Source organism: Colletes gigas, unplaced genomic scaffold (genome assembly GCF_013123115.1).
Source record: "Colletes gigas isolate AHSC1104 unplaced genomic scaffold, ASM1312311v1 Colletes_gigas_Sc00008, whole genome shotgun sequence".
NCBI classification, from domain to species: Eukaryota; Metazoa; Arthropoda; class Insecta; order Hymenoptera; family Colletidae; genus Colletes; species Colletes gigas.
Window position 1 is genome coordinate 4,955,350 of NW_025106637.1, and position 19,805 is coordinate 4,975,154.

Genomic DNA, 19,805 nt, shown 5'->3' on the forward strand with positions numbered 1-19,805 from the left:
CAAGTATACAGTAATCTTCAGATGTAAAAAAAGATATAATTAAATAAACACAAAAGTGTCTGATGCATCATGTGTTATGTTACATAATTTATATAAATTTATATCTTTTCAATGATTAATTATATATTTCAACTTTTACTTTAGGTACGATTAAAACTAAAGTTTCAAAAATTGAAGTATTTGATTTGTAAAACTTGAAATTACATTTGTACACAATTGTGTTGGGATGAAATTGATTGCGATACGTTGCAAGCTGCAACCACTTCTCTGACGTTCAAGATTCACCCGTGTTCTCACTTTTACTCAAGTCGGTATTACGCGGGTCCAATCACGAGTAATGAGCACGAGAATAATTGAGGAAGACATCGTCATCGAGTAGCATAACCGGCATTACGGAAAATTGAAGTAATATAACGCACGTCGTTTCAGCTTCGATAATTAATGCGCCACATTTCCTCTTGTAATAATTGAAAATAATACGGCTTATCGCGGATTTCGAAAGCCCATCCACCGATAGAACGCTCTCTATTATAAATTCCGATTTTCGGAATACTTCTTTGAACGTTCCAAGACAATGGGAACTATTTAATTTTTAATTCGCACGATACAGGACTGTTAAGAACCGTTTGTACTTTTCTCCGCTCAAGCATTGTGCCCAATTATAATTTCAATTTCACACGAGCGAGTGGATCGCACGCGATTGTTCATTAAATAATTGACCTTCGTTTGTTTACTAACTGAAAGCTTTGAAAGTTAATGAGCGACGGTAAAATTCACGATAATGAATTTTACATTTGTTGCAGCTTCTTAAAGTTATTAAATCTGAATCTCTTTCTGTCTTTCCTTTTAATTCAGTAATATTTGCTTATATTTTTGATGACATACACGTGACTACTGGAAATATTTTGACATTTTAGCAACGTTTAGAGAAAGTTTTCATATTGTTTTTATTATAAAATATCTAATTCAGTAAGTATCCATTTTCTTGCCTTTCATCAATCTACCTTAGGTATTTCAAGAATTTTCAAGTCTGCAGGCTTTAACTGTATTTATAGTAACTTTTATTATCGAACTGTAACGGCATTTACATTACTCATGATAATCTATTCTGCTTCGCCAAGAAATGTATGTTAGTACTGTTTATATAACGCTAGAAGAAACTAATATATGTATTACATATTGATCGATAAGGTGTTTCTCCAACGTAACTTTTTTAGACATTCCAGAGCGTAAAATAATCATAAATATTCAAACGTTCAGTTTCAGATCTCCTTCAACAAATTGGCCATTGATACAAATTGAATTATTATTTTTATTTCAGTGTGTGGATATATACACTTGTAACCAAAATTGCTAACTAAATATTATACGTCAAAATTATTTATTTTGAGTAACCCTAAACATAGGTGTGCAACATATAAGCTTTGAATGCGTACTTTGGTTACGGTTTAAAATTGTTAATGGTGTCTGGATATGTCATTGTTTGATTCGACGTTAGTAAAACGTTTTACGTCAGATTCGGAGGGTACGAAAGCGCGCCAGATTTTACGCAATATTTTTTATACTTTTTCCAGATATCCCCAAGGCAGCGGAGCGCAAAGGAAAAGAGTAAATGCGGCGTATTCGCGAGCGTGCACGGCGAATAGAGCGCGATTAGGTCGCCGGACGAAACAGCGCGAAGCGCAGAAGCATTCGAAAGTGGCTTGGCTTGCGCGACGACGCAATTGCGTGTGCACAGATCATTGACTCCGACCACGCAACAATCCCTGGTACGATCCTGACCACGTAAACATTGTGCAACGACATGATAACCCGAAAGCACTCGGTAATGATAAAAATCTTCTCAAGAAATTTTCAATAACTTTCACCCTGAACGCGTCCAGCGAACTCGATGCAATTTTTAACCCTGGAAATTGTTTTAGAACACCATGAATGAGATAGAACGTGCCTGCACCCAGTGACGAATCAAAAGTTTGAAGATCCCTGGACCACAGGTAACGTGAAATCTTCTGGAATATTTTTAATAAGAAGAAGGAAGTCTAAGAAAGTTAAATTTATTTTCATGAGGTTGTGTTTATTTGTACTTGGCTAATTTTAGTTTAAAAACGAATTTTTAACATCAATTTGATAAAAATATTGTTAACTCACCTTTTGCCACTCGGCGTACATCTTGAGACTGTTATAGTGCCGTTCGAAGAGAATGAGCTACCCTCATTTTGCACGGGCAAGCCAGATTGTTGTTCCTTGCCTCCTGCAAAAGAATTGATACTCTAATTAATTCGCGGATATAAATGAACTTCCTAAACGCCTGAAAAACTAATTAATCTTCGTAAGTGATTAATCTCTTCCTTGCTAATTAAATTACCTGCGTTTCATTCTTGTAAATTGTTCCATTTATTCGTAAAAAGAAGATTCTTTTATAAATGATCGAAGACTACAAACTGAACTGTAAATTTAATTGGTAAGACGAAGCTCATTTAACCCAAGTATTATGGATTAACGCGAGACGTTTCTTACTTCCAACCTTCTGAACCCAAAGAATTTCAATAATTTATAATCTGTAGGTATTGAGTACAGTTACGAGGATTCGTTTTAATCTTTCGTCCAGCCAGGCATATAAAGCACGCCATTATCAATACAGCCGAACAAATATAAATGAATATAAATGAATGAATTTGATTAGCTCCGAGGCAAATCAACATTCTTCTCCTTCGATCTTCGATTGTGCATAAATCGCGTTGAAAAGTTCTGTCCTTGCAGTTTCAAATTGCACAAGTAATTAATTATTTATTTGGGGAACAAACGAGAGTAACTTATCGACAAAAACGTTTAAAAAGTCTGAAATAAAATTTGAAAATTTGTATAAAATTAGCTTGATAGTAAATATGATTCGTTATTAAGGGATTGATTTACTTAAGTAAGAAAACCAGATTGATTGTAATGGATCATTTTATAGTAGCCACGGACATAACAGTGAGCAGCAAATTACTTCTTAAGATATAAATCGGATCACGAACGACCGATCCAACGTCACGATTATTGCAGGCATCGTGATCGGAAAGAGCAAATCGTATCCACTAACCGGAAGCAACGTGCAGCATCTGATTATTATTCGATTTCCGGTATTAGTGACATCCCACGCGCGAGAGGAACGCACTCGAAGGAAAAGTTCGATCAAAGTTTAAATCTAAATCTCGCATTTTGGATGCAATAATGATTAGGTATACCATTGTGGCAAAATAGAAGTGAAATAGATAGTAATACTGATGTGTTTAAGTTATTGTAATGAAAATCATTTTATAATTTTTGTTCAATAAAACAGGCCCTTGTGGCAAGCTGTTTAAATAGCAAAGTCAACGGTTGATAAGAGATACTGTCAAAGAATGATGTTCATGGTTGAAATCACTCAATTTTTATGGTATCAAATGTAACTGTATACTGAGCATACATGGAAACTTAAAGTTCACTGTCGATCAATGCCAGCTGTACTCGCGCCAAGAAAACAAATTTGATAAAAAAGGAATAATCGTAGAAACATGTTTCAACTATCAGAGATGAATATTAATTTTTTCTTTTTTTTTCAAAGGAAATTTAATAGTAATTCCTAGAAAATATAATTCACTGTGCAAACATCAACATCTTTAATATTTAGTGTCTTTAAAATGTTTGATTTTAAAACAGGCAACACGTACATATGTATGTGTCAGTGTCCTCGAAAAAATTAGAATACCACTATAGTTTATGAATGAACGAGCGGTTATCTATTGGGACTGAAGTTCAATGACATAGTGATTTTTTTTATCGTATAGGTTCGTGTAGATTTGCACAATTTCGCGAACCGTTTTTCAGAAAATACACATAACGTTCGCGTGGAGAACCATTGATACCGATCGCTCGGTGTTACAGAAATACAGGAAGTGTCGTAAAGTGTTCTGTATTTTGCGCGAAGAAACGATGGCTTGCCTCGGATAATTGAGGTATCGCATTGCGTTCGCGTGATTCACGATTGCTGGCTGCAAAACGGATCCGCGAGATATGGAAAACTGAAAATGCCGTGCGTTTTCGCGACGCGATTGGAAAACGATACGGCGATCGAAATAGACTAGTTCGCGTTCCTGGAATACCATAACTGTCGCAAGAAACGCTCCTTCGGTTCGTGAGATGAAGGAACGACGATCGTTGCTCCTTCTCTCGCTCTCGGTGCCGCTGATCGTGAACGAACAGCCACGTTTTAGACGGTTGCCGCTGTTTATTGTCCGAGTGAAAGTGGGAGAAAAGTTTAACCCGCGATGCGTAAAATTTTTATACGCTTATGGAATATTTGAACGTTTAAGTTTCCCCGTGAATTCGATACTTTCATATTTCGCAAAGAGATATCGAAGCTGCTTCAACGTGGTACAGAAGCCTACGAGACCGTAAAAATATAGTATTCTTTTGTGTCAATCAAACAAAATTATGTCATCGAAAGATGACCACGTTGGGGGGACTCTTTCCTCTATTTTGCTTTGGAAAGAGTCTAGATAAAACTGACATAGGGTACAATGTATTAGTTATTATTTGTTATAATAAAAGAAGTATTGTGTCACTTAAAGTTTTAAGATCACACAATATAAAATGTCACTAATCTCGACCGAACCGATAAAACTAAACATTGATTGTTCCAGCGTTGAAGTGCCTTCGTGTTCTCGATAGAAACAGAAAGGAATGCTCACTGTCACTCGACGTCACTGATTTGCTACCATCTACTACGAGCTAATAATCTTGAACTGTTTCCTTCTAATGAACTGTCATTTCAATGTCACTGTAAACGTGACGCACCTATTGCACGAAGTGGTCCAACGATCTCCGCCATTTCCCGCAGTCAATGGGACGTGTTTAAGGATAAGGTGTCGCGAAAGGACAGGGAACAATCGATGGTGTCGAAAGGCCAAATTGCCGTCGCCATTGTTCCGCCATATCGTTTCAACTACGCCTCTTCTATTCCGGCACGGATACACCGCAAATACCGGTGTACACATATCGAACGCAGTCGACCTACCGAGGGTGACTAACCAAATTAGCATAAGATTGCGAAATACATTCCACCGTGAGCACCGCAGAAGGACGCTAGGAGGTACTTTTACTCGAGGATTTATCCGCATGATCGATGCTCGCTGGCGTGTGTATCTCTATCTCGCGGCTAGAAGCGGAGTATGAATCACCAATACCGTGATAATTCACTATTTTCTACGATACCGCTCTCAACAAATGGAGCACTTGCCCTTGGACCCCGCTCTTATTTTTAGTTACTCGGAATATTTTAAGAAAGCGTCGTAAAAATTTGACGCGGTAACGAAAAATCGTTAAAAAACACCGAAGAAGTGAATGTATACGTGTCTGGATTTTTCAATAAATAGAGCTATCAGTTTTATTTTAGGTAAATACTTATATTACCTAAAAACTAACGATAATTATTTTTAAATACGGTAAATAATAATGAAGGTAATTAACGATGATCAAATATACAATTAGTGAATGAAATTTTTAGGAATTTTACAGATGTAGCAACCTTCAACATTTGCATTATGTTCGTTGCAATCACTTTCTTTTGTTTTCTCCTTTGTATTATTTATTTGACATCATTAGTTGCCATTCTTCGTGATAATTGTATATAGAATTGGCTCGTGGGAAACAACTTTCCAAAAAAGGAAAAGCTACGATCGAAGTCTTTTGCGTTGATGATAAATGGCGCGCATTGTGTAAAAATGTTTGACGTTCGAAGAGTGACATAGGGGACTTCATTACCAAAAATATTAAATAATTCATTTTCACCTGTATTATTTCAGTTTGACGAAACGAACGAAAATTATTGCAAATTATGGAAGAAAGATACGGATTCATTTTTAAGTTCGTGATACCACGGCATTAGAATCAGAAGGTCTTTAGGAGGAACAGTAGGCGCGTCCCAGAAAATGATACGGAATTACAGCGACAAATCGTCGTTGCTGGTACGATACGGTGAAATAAGTTTTCAGGGCACCGAATAAATTGCCTTCCGTTTCGTTGAAATGGATAATTTGCTTCTGTCAAATCGTTCAGCAAGACAAATTGTGCGTCGCAAAACTCGAAACGCTGCAGAACAAGAGGAAAGAAAAATGTTCCGTCGTTTGTTACAACATTGTTTCGCGGTGGCCGCTCGTTATTTCTCGTTTCGCGCGATGGCGTTTTCTTTTTCCTTTGTTGAAAAAAATTCTACGGTATATCAGCACAGTATCGATAACACTTTTACACATTTCATTAATCGCCAATTTTACCAACCAATACAATGAAATATTCTTAAATAGATACAAATTTAACCGTACTATCGGGTGTCTAAAAATTTTTCCCATCTATGTCAACAAGCCATCTAATGCCTAATATATAAAACAGACAAAATTACTCAACTTTCGAAGCCGGGGGCGAGAGAAAACCTGACAAATAACACCGATTGCTGATGGTTCATTATTCAAATGATTATTAATGGGCAATAATGGTTTCTGTTGACGCACTATTCATTTGAATAATAAACCACCAGTGATTTATATGTTTTTTAAGTCAGAAATCTTAATTGAATTTAATTTTATTAATAGTCTGGCTGGGCATATGAGATAAGTGTATAGTGAAATTGAGGACCTTGGCACTAATCAGATTATCCTACTACGATCTCTAGATGTAATCACTACTACAATGATATTAAGTGTATTTTCAATACTTATAAACAGATCATGGTCATATAGTTATCACAATAAAATAATAAAGAACGAGAGACTAGAAAAAAATTAACGACAAATGAAAGGCTCCTTGCAAGACATGTAGCACACTGCTGAATCTAGTATCGGAGATGAATCAACGAACTGGAGATTTTTTCAGAGGCACAGGTACGAAACCGAATCTAACATCGAGGAAAATCGGGGTTTCGTCGAGCAAGTATCGAGGTCAGACAGAGAAAGCAGCAGCTCGACTACGGTGATACAAGGATCTTATGTAATTCATAATCGCGCCTCTCCTCTCAATCGAAACAAAAGACACGCGAGAGATTATTTCTCTGGTCATTCTTCTAAACACTAAGTATGTGTATACTTATATCGGACGTAAATTCTTAAATAAACGTGAAACTATGGCGTTAGGAACCACCTTCTAAATTGTGTTGGGTTCTTATAAAATCAAATGTGTCCTGTCAAAAGGAATTTATTACATAACGTAACATGTGAAACTTGGTTTCCAATTAAGTTGTATAAATTGTCGAATTTTCTTTTTAACGAACAGGTGTGCCAGGCTGAAATATTGTATACTAAACACTGTTTCCAATTAACTCGCGTAAAGTTTACATTACTAAAGGATTGTTTCGCCGGCGTTGTCGAAATTTATGGTTGCTTGTAATTGGACGAAGTTTTTGTGCCGTTTCGTCGAAAGTTCGATTACGTTGCCCCGATATGAAACCAGTTTAAATTCGCGATGAAAGTACTTCCTAAAGCCGGCTTTCTTATCGAGGAATTGATTGGACGCATCAAAAGCGACAAGCGCAGCAGAAAAGACAATTAATCGCGGCTCGCAATATGCAATAAAATGTCCCGTATCGTTCAACGCCGCGGCAAGATCGGAGCAACGTGCCTTAGAAATGACAAAGCAGGAAATATTTAGATCGTTAGTAATTAGTAATGCAGGCCTACACGGATTTCACCATTTACGCAAACTGTATAATTATGTACATTACGAATGAATGGGACTTACTATCCAACAGGAAATTGCAGTACAAAATAGTACGTTAAAAGTATTTTTAAATTCCATACGACAATTTGTGATTGGAAGGAAATTCGATTGTTTGTTCAGCCATGTCACAAACAAATTAGAATGATGGAAACAAAAACAATAATTCGATTTATAAATAATTCAGAACAGTAATTACTATGTATTTTTATTTTCAGTGAATATTTAATAACGTTTCGATAGTATTATGAAGATAGCACGAGAATGTTTCAATTAATCCCTCAAAGTTGAAACAGACACGAATAATTTAGAAATAAAATTAATCGTTAATACAATCGTTACAATTAATCGTTATTACAATGCTTAGAAGCATTGTAATGTTTTATGATTTATGAATCTTAACATTTCTTAATTGCAATAAGATTAAAATCTCATGGCCATAAAAAGATCTACAAAGTTGTTAGAAGCATAACTTTAATAAATTATTTGTTTCCAGTAATGGGGGGGGTCTTTTATTTCCTACTCGTGTATAAACCGTTATCAATGAATAAAAATAGGATGTATGAATACATTATTCAAATTTCGTGTACAAGTAGGGAAGACTAGTTCTCTTTAAACGTTTAGTTATAACGATGCATCGTATAACGATTCATTAAATATTTCGACGTTAATAGCTGCCAAGACGGCCGAACGTTTTGCGTGACATGAATGAACGTTAATAACGGGACAGTATCTTTCTCCAGCAACAGCAGGAGGTCACACGATTCACTGTCCTTGAATACTTTCGCCTAATCGGGCATCTAGATCGAACGCCGTGTATGGATCATGCTGCAAAGAAACTCAATTAAAAAGTCTACAAATTCGAAACACGAGGAACTAAAATCTCATTCGTTAATATTTCTTAATAAACACTTTGCTTGATCCATGTTTAATTTTATAGCTAAAAATATGAGTCTGCAAATACATTTAATCAAAAAATGTATAAATTAAATACTCTGGAGATTAAAATTCCATTTATTCAAACTCTGTAATAAACTCATTAGTAATTTCATGTTTAATTTGATGTTGAACGATAGGAAAATGCTAAGAACTTGATATTGAATTTGATTAGAATTTTAGATACATAACTAAAGCTGAGAATTTAATAATTTTCGTTTGGAAAAGTATCTATGTGTTTTGAAACAATAGAATATTAGTAGACCTTCAAGTTTTGTAACTACTGAAGCTATTAATCGGCAGAAACAGTCAATTAGAAAACTACTACCGCTCGAAAGAATCAGCTATTTTAATTTGCCGACCTCCACGCACTATTATAAATACATATGACTTTGCTATGACTCACAAGATTCGCAGGTAAACATATAGCAATTCTATCTTTTCAATTTTTGCCATATGGCAAGAAACGGTTCTTCAATTCCCACCATCGTCTACGTGCTTACCCTCAAATAAATACATTCTTCACCTATGCTACTTTGTTTTAAAACATTCTTGTCTCACACATTTCTTTAATTAGTTTTCAATTCATCTCCACATACCAAGAATTTTCCAATTACCAGATTCTCTCTAAATATTTTTGTATTCTTTCACTGCATTACTAAATTATAAGCATCCTTTTTCTACGTACATGCTTACTACTTCAACTTTATCTTGATCAACGTATTCCTCGACTCTGAAATACTGTATGGAGTACCGCATTCTACGCTAACTTTTTGTTTTAGCTATTCCTAAGAGATGGTAGCACTTGTTATTTATGCTTTCCGATTATCTTCTAGTAGGTAAAGACTTTTAAACTCTACTTTTATACAGCATAAGGAATATACAATTTCCCAGTATAGCGTCAATGAAATTATAATATAGGTGTAGTATTGCAAAGTTGCATTACTAGACTGATTTTAATACTTTATTGCAAAATGTGTCTTAGACAGAATATGTCTTTAAACAAATTATAATTGTGACAATGGTAAAATAGTAGCAGCAAGTCAAATTTCAAAATACTCTAGAATGAACTTGGGTATTCCTTCTCATGCCATAAGAAAAAAAATGATCTTAAGGGTTCTATGAAAAAAAAAAATTGACTGCTATAGCCTGCTATTTCTTGACTAACCGGGGTCATTACTGTAGAGGGTGAATACTTGATTACCTACTCATTTGCATATCTTGGGAACTCTGTATTTTTCCCTGGAACTTTCGATTCCTATCGAGGGTATGAAACTCCACTGTCTGATAAAAATTTTGTAAGACTCGACAAACAATCAATGTTCTAACCTTGAAGAGATTGTAACTAACTTATGTTCGGACGATGCTGAAGAGTGCCATGACCTTATACTGTTTAATTATGGCGACTCTTTCCGTGTACTTTCATATTTTACGGGCCATTTACGCTTTGTACTAGATTTTAGACGCCATGGGACGCCAAAAACTACGAAAATATCCCCTTAACACGGAAGATTGGAAGCAAGGCATACAAAATGCAATACAGGTCGTACATATCTTATACCGTAGTAAAAGAATCGATAGATTATCTAAAAAGATCTTTGGTCAAAGTATACGAATAATTTCGAGCAAACGTTTCGATGCAAATAATCCACGATGCCTCGGTGCGTCGCGCGTGCGCGAGGTCGTGAGAATTCCATTCGTCTGCGGACGAGAAACTGGTCTGCCTCGATCGACAACGTGACACAAGGAGCGTGCTCGAAACTCCATGTTTATGGCAGGGAAAGGATACGAGCCTGGAAGGCACGTCCAATGGCATTCGGCCGCTTGCAGCATCCGGACGAGGGAATACCTGGCGTACCTGCGGGTGTCGTGGTACACACACCGCGCCATTTTAAAATCGATCGACCGATGGAGCCTAGCCTCCGCGGGTTTCCACGATCCTCTATGTCAGCGGGGTCGTCGCGTTGCTCGCGAGCGGAGCGCGTGCCCTGACCGTGCATCGATGTCTCCGAGCGGCGCTCACGGGGCAAACGATATCATCACTTACTCTGACAAAAACTGCTCTCTTCCCGAATCCGTGGCCCCGAGTCACCGATGGGGTTGGGCCCCTCGAACGGGTCGCTCTTCTCGACGGCACGGTGTCACCTCCGCGAACTGTTTGAATAAAGGCGGAGTCACTGGTGCACGACGTGGGCGCGATAACGAGTAGAACCACGAGGATGCTCCGACGAGCGGGCGCGGTGAACAAGAACAAAGAGAAGGTGAAAAGGAGAAGTGAAACAGAGAGGAAAAGAGACGACCGGCTTGGAGGATCGACGTAATTCTCGCGTTTCGAGCCGCACAGTGTCACGAGCGTCACTTTTTAACTGGTTGCTGGAACTACTACTTCCAGGACGCGGGTCACCTTGTTTCCCTTCGCAATTCGAGCGTTCCCGGACGACCGGACACCGACTGCGTTCTCGCCGCGATTCCGGAACGTGGTATGCGATCGCTCGACCTCGCCTAAGGAGATTTTAGTTCGCCTCGCCAGCGATCGGCGCCACCGTACGCTCCTCTGTACCGTTACACGCATTACAGGTGGCTCGTGGCTCCAGGTCCCCTCTCGTGCCCCATCGGTGTCACCGTGTACCTGTCCTGGGCATCGTCCGTGTCTCACCGACGACGATCCCGACGCAGGTGTGCGCAGGTGCATACCTTTTCTACCTGCGTTTCCCAAATGTACGCGGAGCAGGTTCGAGAGAGGAACACCCCAAAGAGGTCATCCAATCGGCGGCCATTGTCCCCGTGGTCGGCATCCAGGGCTTTTCACTTTTGCTCGAATCGGGCCTACTCCGAGCACGTGTTGTCGAAACGGTGAGGGGTCTCGTTCTTTGGAACCGGGGAAATGGGTAATGCTAATGTGACGTGGATCGGAATTCTCCGTTTCAGGGTTTAGGACAGCTTTTTAATCGTGAGATAGTGCCTGTGGAATCCGGCCTGCGTCGCAAGCCAATGGACATTTCAGGAAAATACATTGAACGATCTATCGGCTGCTTAATGAGATAAAATTTTTATTTCAATGGATGAATTACTGAACAAAGTTTTGAAGTCTTCGGTATATACATACATATATTAAAATAAGATTTGTATTTAACTTTCTGCGGTCAAAAATTGAACATCAATTGATATTCCTTTACAATTTGTTTCCCTTTCTTATTCACGAGATGACTGTTAATAAAGCCTCAATGTTGCCTTTGAACCGAAGACTTCCAACATACAAAACCGTTTTCAACTTGTAAGCAATTCAAATACCGTAATCAATTCCACGAATTCCTAAGCGTTTATCACGATTATTCAACCTACATGCTTATTGTTTCAAACAAATCAATAACGTATAGGTATGCCAATTTATTCTATGATAATATGTGCTTTGTGCTTCTGTTCGTGTCTTAGCAGTACGAACACCTGCACCACCGTAATGTTGGTATGCGAATAATGCACTACAGATTCCCATTCACCGTTTGTGCAGTCCCTTGGACGAATGAAACTCTGGATGCAGTCGTGTAAATGGACAATGTCTGTTAATAGAAAGGATCATTGAACTATCTATGATACAACTTGCTAAGAAGCTATTAATTATATTTAAAATTACATTACTATGTCGATTCCCTCTAATTAACGAAATTGACTGGGAAGAAATTTGAAAATGTAACAATTTTTTATAATGAAGGAATCATCCGTTGATACTGGAGAAATTGTATCACAGGGAGGTGTACAAGAAGATCTTACATCTAATGTATTTTTGTGGGAAATTTTATTGGGCCTCTAGAGCCCCATTACCATTTTCATGTCACTCGCAACGTTACCTCTAGAATCTTTTTACCATTTCGATGTCGAGTCCACCCTTACCGATTCAGAATGGAATAAGACTGCAGCGCTACCAACTATGAGAATAGACGAGTATGCTTTACATAGTAAAGCACATTCTCATTTCGCACAGTAAAGTATGCGAGTAGACTTTTCAGCACAGACGAGGTATACGAGTAGACCTAATGTACTTCACCTAATGTATTTTTTCGGCCCGTTTCTGTGGGGTCTCAAGACCCCATTACCATTTCCGTGTCACTCGCGACGTTACCAACAGATTTAGAAATGAACACAAGAGGAAGTGACAGAAAATGAAATTACAGAAATTTTAGTATTTTTTAACAGAACGAAAGCTGTACAGTCCAGAATTGAGCATCAATCGATTAATTTCATTGGAGTAACCAATCGATTAAGATTATTTAAAGATATCAAGATAATTAAAATACGTACGGATGTACCTCATTTATAAGTACACCGTAAATCCTCTGTTTTTTATTTTAAATTGTAATATATCATTTATTTAAAAAATAACTCGGCAAAAACGTATTTGTTACTCGAAATCAGTGTTATCAGACCTAACACCAGGGCGAAGAAGTTATGTGGAACTATGAGAAGAACGCAGCCATTAGCTCATATTATTTGCTATGTAATTAATAATTATATCAATTACATAGTAAATAATATGACCCAGGTCTCACCGCGAGGAGGTTGCTGCGAATGGAGACCCGCCCTAGCCTCGCCCCAACCACCCTTCCTTTGGCGAGGAAATCGAATACCTATCCAAGGGAGAAGCTATCGAAAAGTCAGAAATGAGCTACAAAAGGAGAGTTCTTAAAAGAACTGCCCATTGAAGACATGAAGAACTTAACAAAATGTCAATACATGTGAAATGATACACATGTTTTCTAAAAACGAAATTGAAATGTGCAACTGCACGCACGAACTCTGACGAAGAGATCGAAAACCTAACAAAATGTTGATACATGTGAAATAATCCATCACATGTTTTTTAGAAACGAAATTGGAATGTGCAACTGCACGTACGAACTCTGACGAAGAGATCGAGAACCTAACAAAATGTTGATACATGTGAAATAATCCATCACATGTTTTTTTAGAAACGAAATTGGAATGTGCAACCGCACGTACGAATCCTGATTATTAAAGTACCAATATGTACTTTATTATTAATTGTTTCTTCAGAGATTTATGGTTTTATTATGACAGTGCCTAATAAGACACTGAAGATCCAACCAGAAATGTGCAACTGCACGTATGGACTTTGCATATTAGAATACTAATATGTACCTTAATATTAATCATTCCCACTTAAATTTACTCAAACCTTGCACTAGTACTTAATAAAATGCTGGAGAACACTTATATCTATATACATTTGTACTTATATTCTAACGCAATCTGTGGAAACGAAGAAATATTTTCTTCTTGGTATCTTCATCAATCCCACAATGTTTTTCTAAAACATACACTCATATACAATAAATATAACCGATATAAAACGAAGATATGACAAGATATTTTCTTCTTGGAGTCTTAATTAATCCCACGATGTTTCCCTGAAACATAAACTTATACAATAAATAGAATTGTATGAAATATTTTTCTAAGAACAATCAAGATGGAATCCGTGTACCATTTCCAATTCCATTCTTCAATGATTATATATTCTGCAACAAGAACTTGTTCAAAGGATTAATAGCTGAAATGAAAGTGTATTAGTGAACACAGAAAAAAATAATTATACCGACAAGATAGACTAGTAAAAATTCATATTAAAAAGTTTAAAAACATAAATATTACGTGAAATTGAATGAAAATTCGTCTCAGAGTTAAGATAAATACGAAATAGATTGAAAATTTTATTCATTTGTTACCGAAAATTTTATTTTTTGTTTCCTTTATGAAATAAACAATTTTTCAAGACGTATACATTGCAATAATTATATTTTACTGTATTCAAAACTAAATTAGGTTCATACAGAAAAAGCAATAGCGAACGAAAATGTCGATTCTACGCGGCAATTAACTCTCAATATGAAATATCGAATTGCAATTTGCATACCCTTTTGATGCAAGCATTCTATTTTCCATCAATTAAAACAATGATCGCGAACAAACTTTGATTTATGCAAAGAATACAGAATATTTATAAAAAATTCACTATTTATAAATAACAATTGGATTGCAAAGGTTATTATATCCCGTAAAAATAACTCTAATAATGAATAATTAGTGATATAGATATACATATATATTGGAATCATAAAATTAATCATAATATAGCATTTTCAAATGCATCACAAATCTGTGATGAAAATACATTCACATAAATTACAGATTTTAACACGTTATACAGAATAAAACAATTGGTCTATTTACAACAGTACATTCAAGCAGTATTTCTTTTGGCAAATATATAAAGAAAAAATATATTTAAGATAAACGTCCACTCGTCTTAAATTCAAACAACCCGCGAGTGGACCATTCTTTCTTTCGCAACGCTAAATAATAAAATAAAAAACAATACGCGAATGGTGCCTGTTATTCGCAAAATGAACCGCGAACTTTATTAATTAAATCGCGTGCACCCATATTCAATCATGCGCAACACTAATTTTAATAACGACGTTGAGCCAATCGAGGCTTTGTAGAATCCCAGCTTGCTTCTTGATGATCCTGGTGCAGTGACCAGCGTTTTGGCCAGCTTTTGAGCATTGAATCGCAACTCTAATTAATAAAAAACGCGACAAGTCAAGATCGCAACGCTAATTTATAATATAAAAATTCCAAACGCGATTAATAACAATAAAAGCAACCGTGAATGGTGATTATTCGCAACACTACCCTGAAAAGTAAACGCGAAAAATAGTAATTCGCAACGCTAAAAGCAAACCGATCAGTTAATTCGCAATGCTATTCTTAAATAACAATAAAAGCAATCGCGTATGGAATTCGCAACGCTACCCTGAAAAGGAAACGCGAAAAATAGGAATTCGCAACTCTACAAGCAAACGCGATTATTCTACATTCGCAACTCTATCTCTAATAGAAATATATTTATGTTTCGCAACGCTAATGCAAATCCCGTTGCCCAAAAGTGCTGGATCAGGTGCTGGCGTCTTCAGTTGTAGATACAAATGTACATGCATGAAATAAACTAACTACATCAAGCTATTTCAAACTACAAGAGTGGCACATATGGGGATGAAGTTAGACGTTTTAAATATCGCAACACTAAGGGGCAAACAACACGATAAATGAAAGTCGCAACGCTAATTTATATTATAAAAATTCCAAACGCGACTTGCAACAATAAAAGCAATCGCGAATGGTAATTATTTGCAACACTACCCTGAAAAACAAACGCGAAAAATAGTAATTCGCAATTCTAATAGCAATCGCGTTTATCAATAATTCGCAACGCTATTTTTAAAGCAAACGCCCGGTTCCTAGGTTTGCATAAAGACAATCGCGAATCGTATTTATTCGCAACACTAATATACAATATCAACGCGATAAATATTTGTTCGCAACTCTACGAGCAAACGCGAACATTGTATATTATTCGCAACTCTAACTTTAATCAGGGGTTAATCGTACATGTAAATGCACATGTACTGGCCACTATTACTACACTATTACTTCTATTACTACAGTTAGGGTAGAATTTGGGCATTGAAAATATCGCAACGCTAAAGAAAAAATCGCACGATTGATCAAGGTCGCAACGCTAATTTATAGTATGAAAATTGCAAACGCGGTTGATGTCCATTATATGTATAAAAGAGTAAAAAAGCAACGCGAATCGTGATTATTCGCAACACTACCCTGAAAAGGAAACGCGAAAAATAGTAATTCGCAACTCTACGAGCAATCGCGTTCATCAATAATTCGCAACGCTACATTTAAAGCAAACTCCCGGTACCTAAGTTTGCATGAAAACAATCGCGAATGGTAATTATTCGCAACACTACACTGAAAAGGAAACGCGAAAAATAATAATTCGCAACTCTAAAAGCAAACGCGATTATTGGATATTCGCAACTCTATGTATATCACAACCGCGAGTTGCCCTTATGGCTGGCATGTATGGTGCAATCATGTACAAAGTACATGCATACGTTAGCCAGCCAAAAATATCATCTAACTACAACTACAGGCAAGTAAAGTGACATGGTAGTAACTGGAATGACTCTCCATCCTCATCCGAAGATGAAGATGAAGAGCCATTTGTTGCAGCCCACTCTTGCGACAGTTTGTCAGGGCCTCTTCGACTCACTGAGCCTTTTCTTTCTTCGGCGGTCCTGCCAAAGCCTGAAACTTACACAACACAGGGCTCGAGATTTTGTGCAATACGTAGTCTTCCAACAATGCACGAATTGTTGAAAGAGCGTACGTGGTGAATCTCGAGGGGAACGAACGTTTCGAAAGGGACCTGATCACGACCGCGAGCGCGAGAGAGCGACTTTAAGAGTCGCGCGATTCGAGGAGTCGAAAATAAAGCTAAAACAAACAGCGTAGACTGTTTGAATCAGCAAGATTTCTACTCTTCAAATCGTAACTACAGGAACAGAACTGCCACGCGAAACGCGCCTACCCGAGTGACTAATATGACAGTCCTGCCCTGACCCTACCTACTTACAATTAACACACATACCAGAATGTTACCTACCTACCTAACGCTATATTTAAAAAATAGCAAAACTCACACTCACAAACAAACACTCCACGGTTCTCATTCACTATGTCCGGGCGCGACCTAAACTAGAGAGGACTCCCCGGGGTTCCTCCGACACCCGGACACAACTAACTCCATTCATACTCTAAATGTACATACCAGATTCTGAAATCGTCTGACAAAGGCTAGCGACCATTGCGTATTTATATTATAGATAACATTTTAGTATAATATAAAATCTTTGTATAATTTAATATAATACAAAGTCGTACATAGATAAACAACAAAATCAATAGTTAATTTGATAAATTGGTAAGTAAAAATTGAATGTTGCAGTTAATAGAAATCTAGAAAATTGTTTAAACGACGCACTTCCACAACCTAACCACAACACACACATGTGGACAGTACGTCGTGCACGATTCACTAGCCAATGTCAGTCGCCAATACTATTATAAATTATAAATAAAGTCATCGTGCCCCGTTGCCTTCGCTCATGCAAATAGCACCTGGGCATGTGCATGAACTCAGGCAACGAACACGGAAAAGTATCCTGAAAATCCTGACTAGAAAAGTTAAGTAAATATAACTAAACGGCATTTCTTGTTTAATTAATTAAAACGACTCGATTTCATATATTCAATATATCAAGAATAAAATACATTAATATTCAAAAATATTATTTGAAGCGAAAGACTTTAATTAAGATTTTGTAATAAAAGAATTTACTTTAAAAATTTGAAATACATTATTGAAAAAATCTATCAAACTGGTATTCGAAATATTTAGTTATCCTTGGTCGACTTTGTCGTCAAAGTAAATTTTTCAAAAGATGAAATTAATATACAATGCAAGTTACTTTGACTCAAAAATCGACCAGTCGCGAAATGCCTTCTTGCACGTAAAATACATCGTATGATGTATTAATTGAGTTCATGGAAATATTTCATATATTTTCTAAAAAATATTTATTATATTGTAAAACATTTATTTGTTACATTAAAAAACGCGAGTGCAAGAAGCCCCTAGCCTGCGCTAAAGAAATATAACAATATATGTTACCAGGCGCGGGTATGAAAAATACCCGCGGTCACTAAACTTGCCAAAAATACTAAGTATACAACTGGTCACCCGTGTTGCTTCGGATCTTTCATCCTACAACATGGTTGGGGACCAGAGGAAACAAAATAGCATGCGACTCACCAATGATGAACTTCATGAGATGTATCTTTGGGATGCTGCTGCCTAGTGGAAGTCATCAGTCATCAGTCAGCCTGGTCCTGTTGGTCTTCAGGATCAGGTCCAGGAACTGTAACAAGCCAGCAAGAAAACAATTATAAAATATTATTAAAATTATAGAGATTTTTAATGAAAAATTGAAAATATAAATTTATACTTACGTTGTTCGCTCGTGGTCCACCGCCCGATACCGGGTACTGCTGCTGATTTTCAGGATCACGTTCAGAGACTGTAAGAAAACTGTAAGAAAACAATTAGAATCTATCGTTAAAACTGCAGAGATTTTTAATTAAAAATTTCAAAGTATAAATTTATACCTACATTGTTCGCTCGTGGAGCACCGTCGAATAATCCTCTTCAGTGATGCACTGACTCTAATTCCGGTAACGATGAGTTTAAATTTCAAATTGAAAAAGTAATTGATTTGATTAGAAAATATTAAATTAGATTACCGCGACCGAGGATTGAAATCGGCGAACAAATGACTCTATTCTCGCGATTCAGAAAACAAGGAGAGCCACGATGCTCTGTAAATAATTTTAAACTACGTAAGAAACACTGATTCTATTATCGCGTTTGCCTAACTACGTTGTACGACAACTTACTCAGGGTCACTTTAGCCTGGAAAACAAACTGTTGCTACGCACAAACACTGAATCTACCGGCCGCATTGCGCGCGGCCAAGAAATGTCCTGAAAAAAGAAGCTGGAAAGAAAAGGACAGGAGACAAGAAATACAACAAGCACACGTGTGCTTTTCCTATCGGTTTTCTTTTTTTCTCTCATTAGTCAATGTTTGTCAACAGAAATACTGCTTTACATAGTACTGTTATATAGTAGAAATATTCTAAAACGACGTGAATTTCAACGATAAAATATCATCCACGAAAATAATTACTTTAATGTAATTATTCTGTTTATAAATACTATATCACTAAATTTCATTATTAGAATTGTAAGCATGATTATGTTTATTCCATCAAATATTAGAATATCCCGTAATTTTTATAAATATTCCGTAATTCGCAAAAATTAAAGTTTATTGATTATTCATGCTTGAATAGCATGTTCCAACTACGCAGTTTCTACCTTTCCTTAAACTTGCATCGAAATATGTATGCAAATTACAATTACAACAATTCATAAAGATAGAAATATAAATGATCCATTAAATAAATAATACTCGGAAATATTAAATCGCGATCAGAATACAGTAAAATATAAATTATTCCAATTTACCGTTAACGTCTACAGACGCCATTTCTATATACTTCGATATATAATCGACATCAATATGTATATTAATTGTTGTTATACCAATGTTTATTTTATTGTTACCAATATTTCCTTTGAAATTTGTC

The 19,805-nt window shown here is 36.6% G+C and overlaps 1 protein-coding gene across 2 annotated transcripts in view; it reads right to left on the reverse strand.

Moving 5' to 3' along the window:
• LOC122396891 (unconventional myosin-XV) overlaps positions 1 to 11,089 on the reverse strand; it is a 72,591-nt gene extending 61,502 nt beyond the window's left edge. For both annotated transcript variants that reach the window (XM_043395634.1, XM_043395632.1), the window contains exons 1-2: positions 10,709 to 11,089; positions 2,149 to 2,251 (exon numbers count right to left, since the gene is read on the reverse strand). In XM_043395634.1, coding sequence (XP_043251569.1) covers positions 2,149 to 2,169 — 21 coding nt within the window. In that variant the 5' untranslated portion in view covers positions 2,170 to 2,251; positions 10,709 to 11,089. The remainder of the gene's footprint in view (positions 1 to 2,148; positions 2,252 to 10,708) is intronic.
• Between the last annotated feature and the right edge of the window lie 8,716 nt (positions 11,090 to 19,805).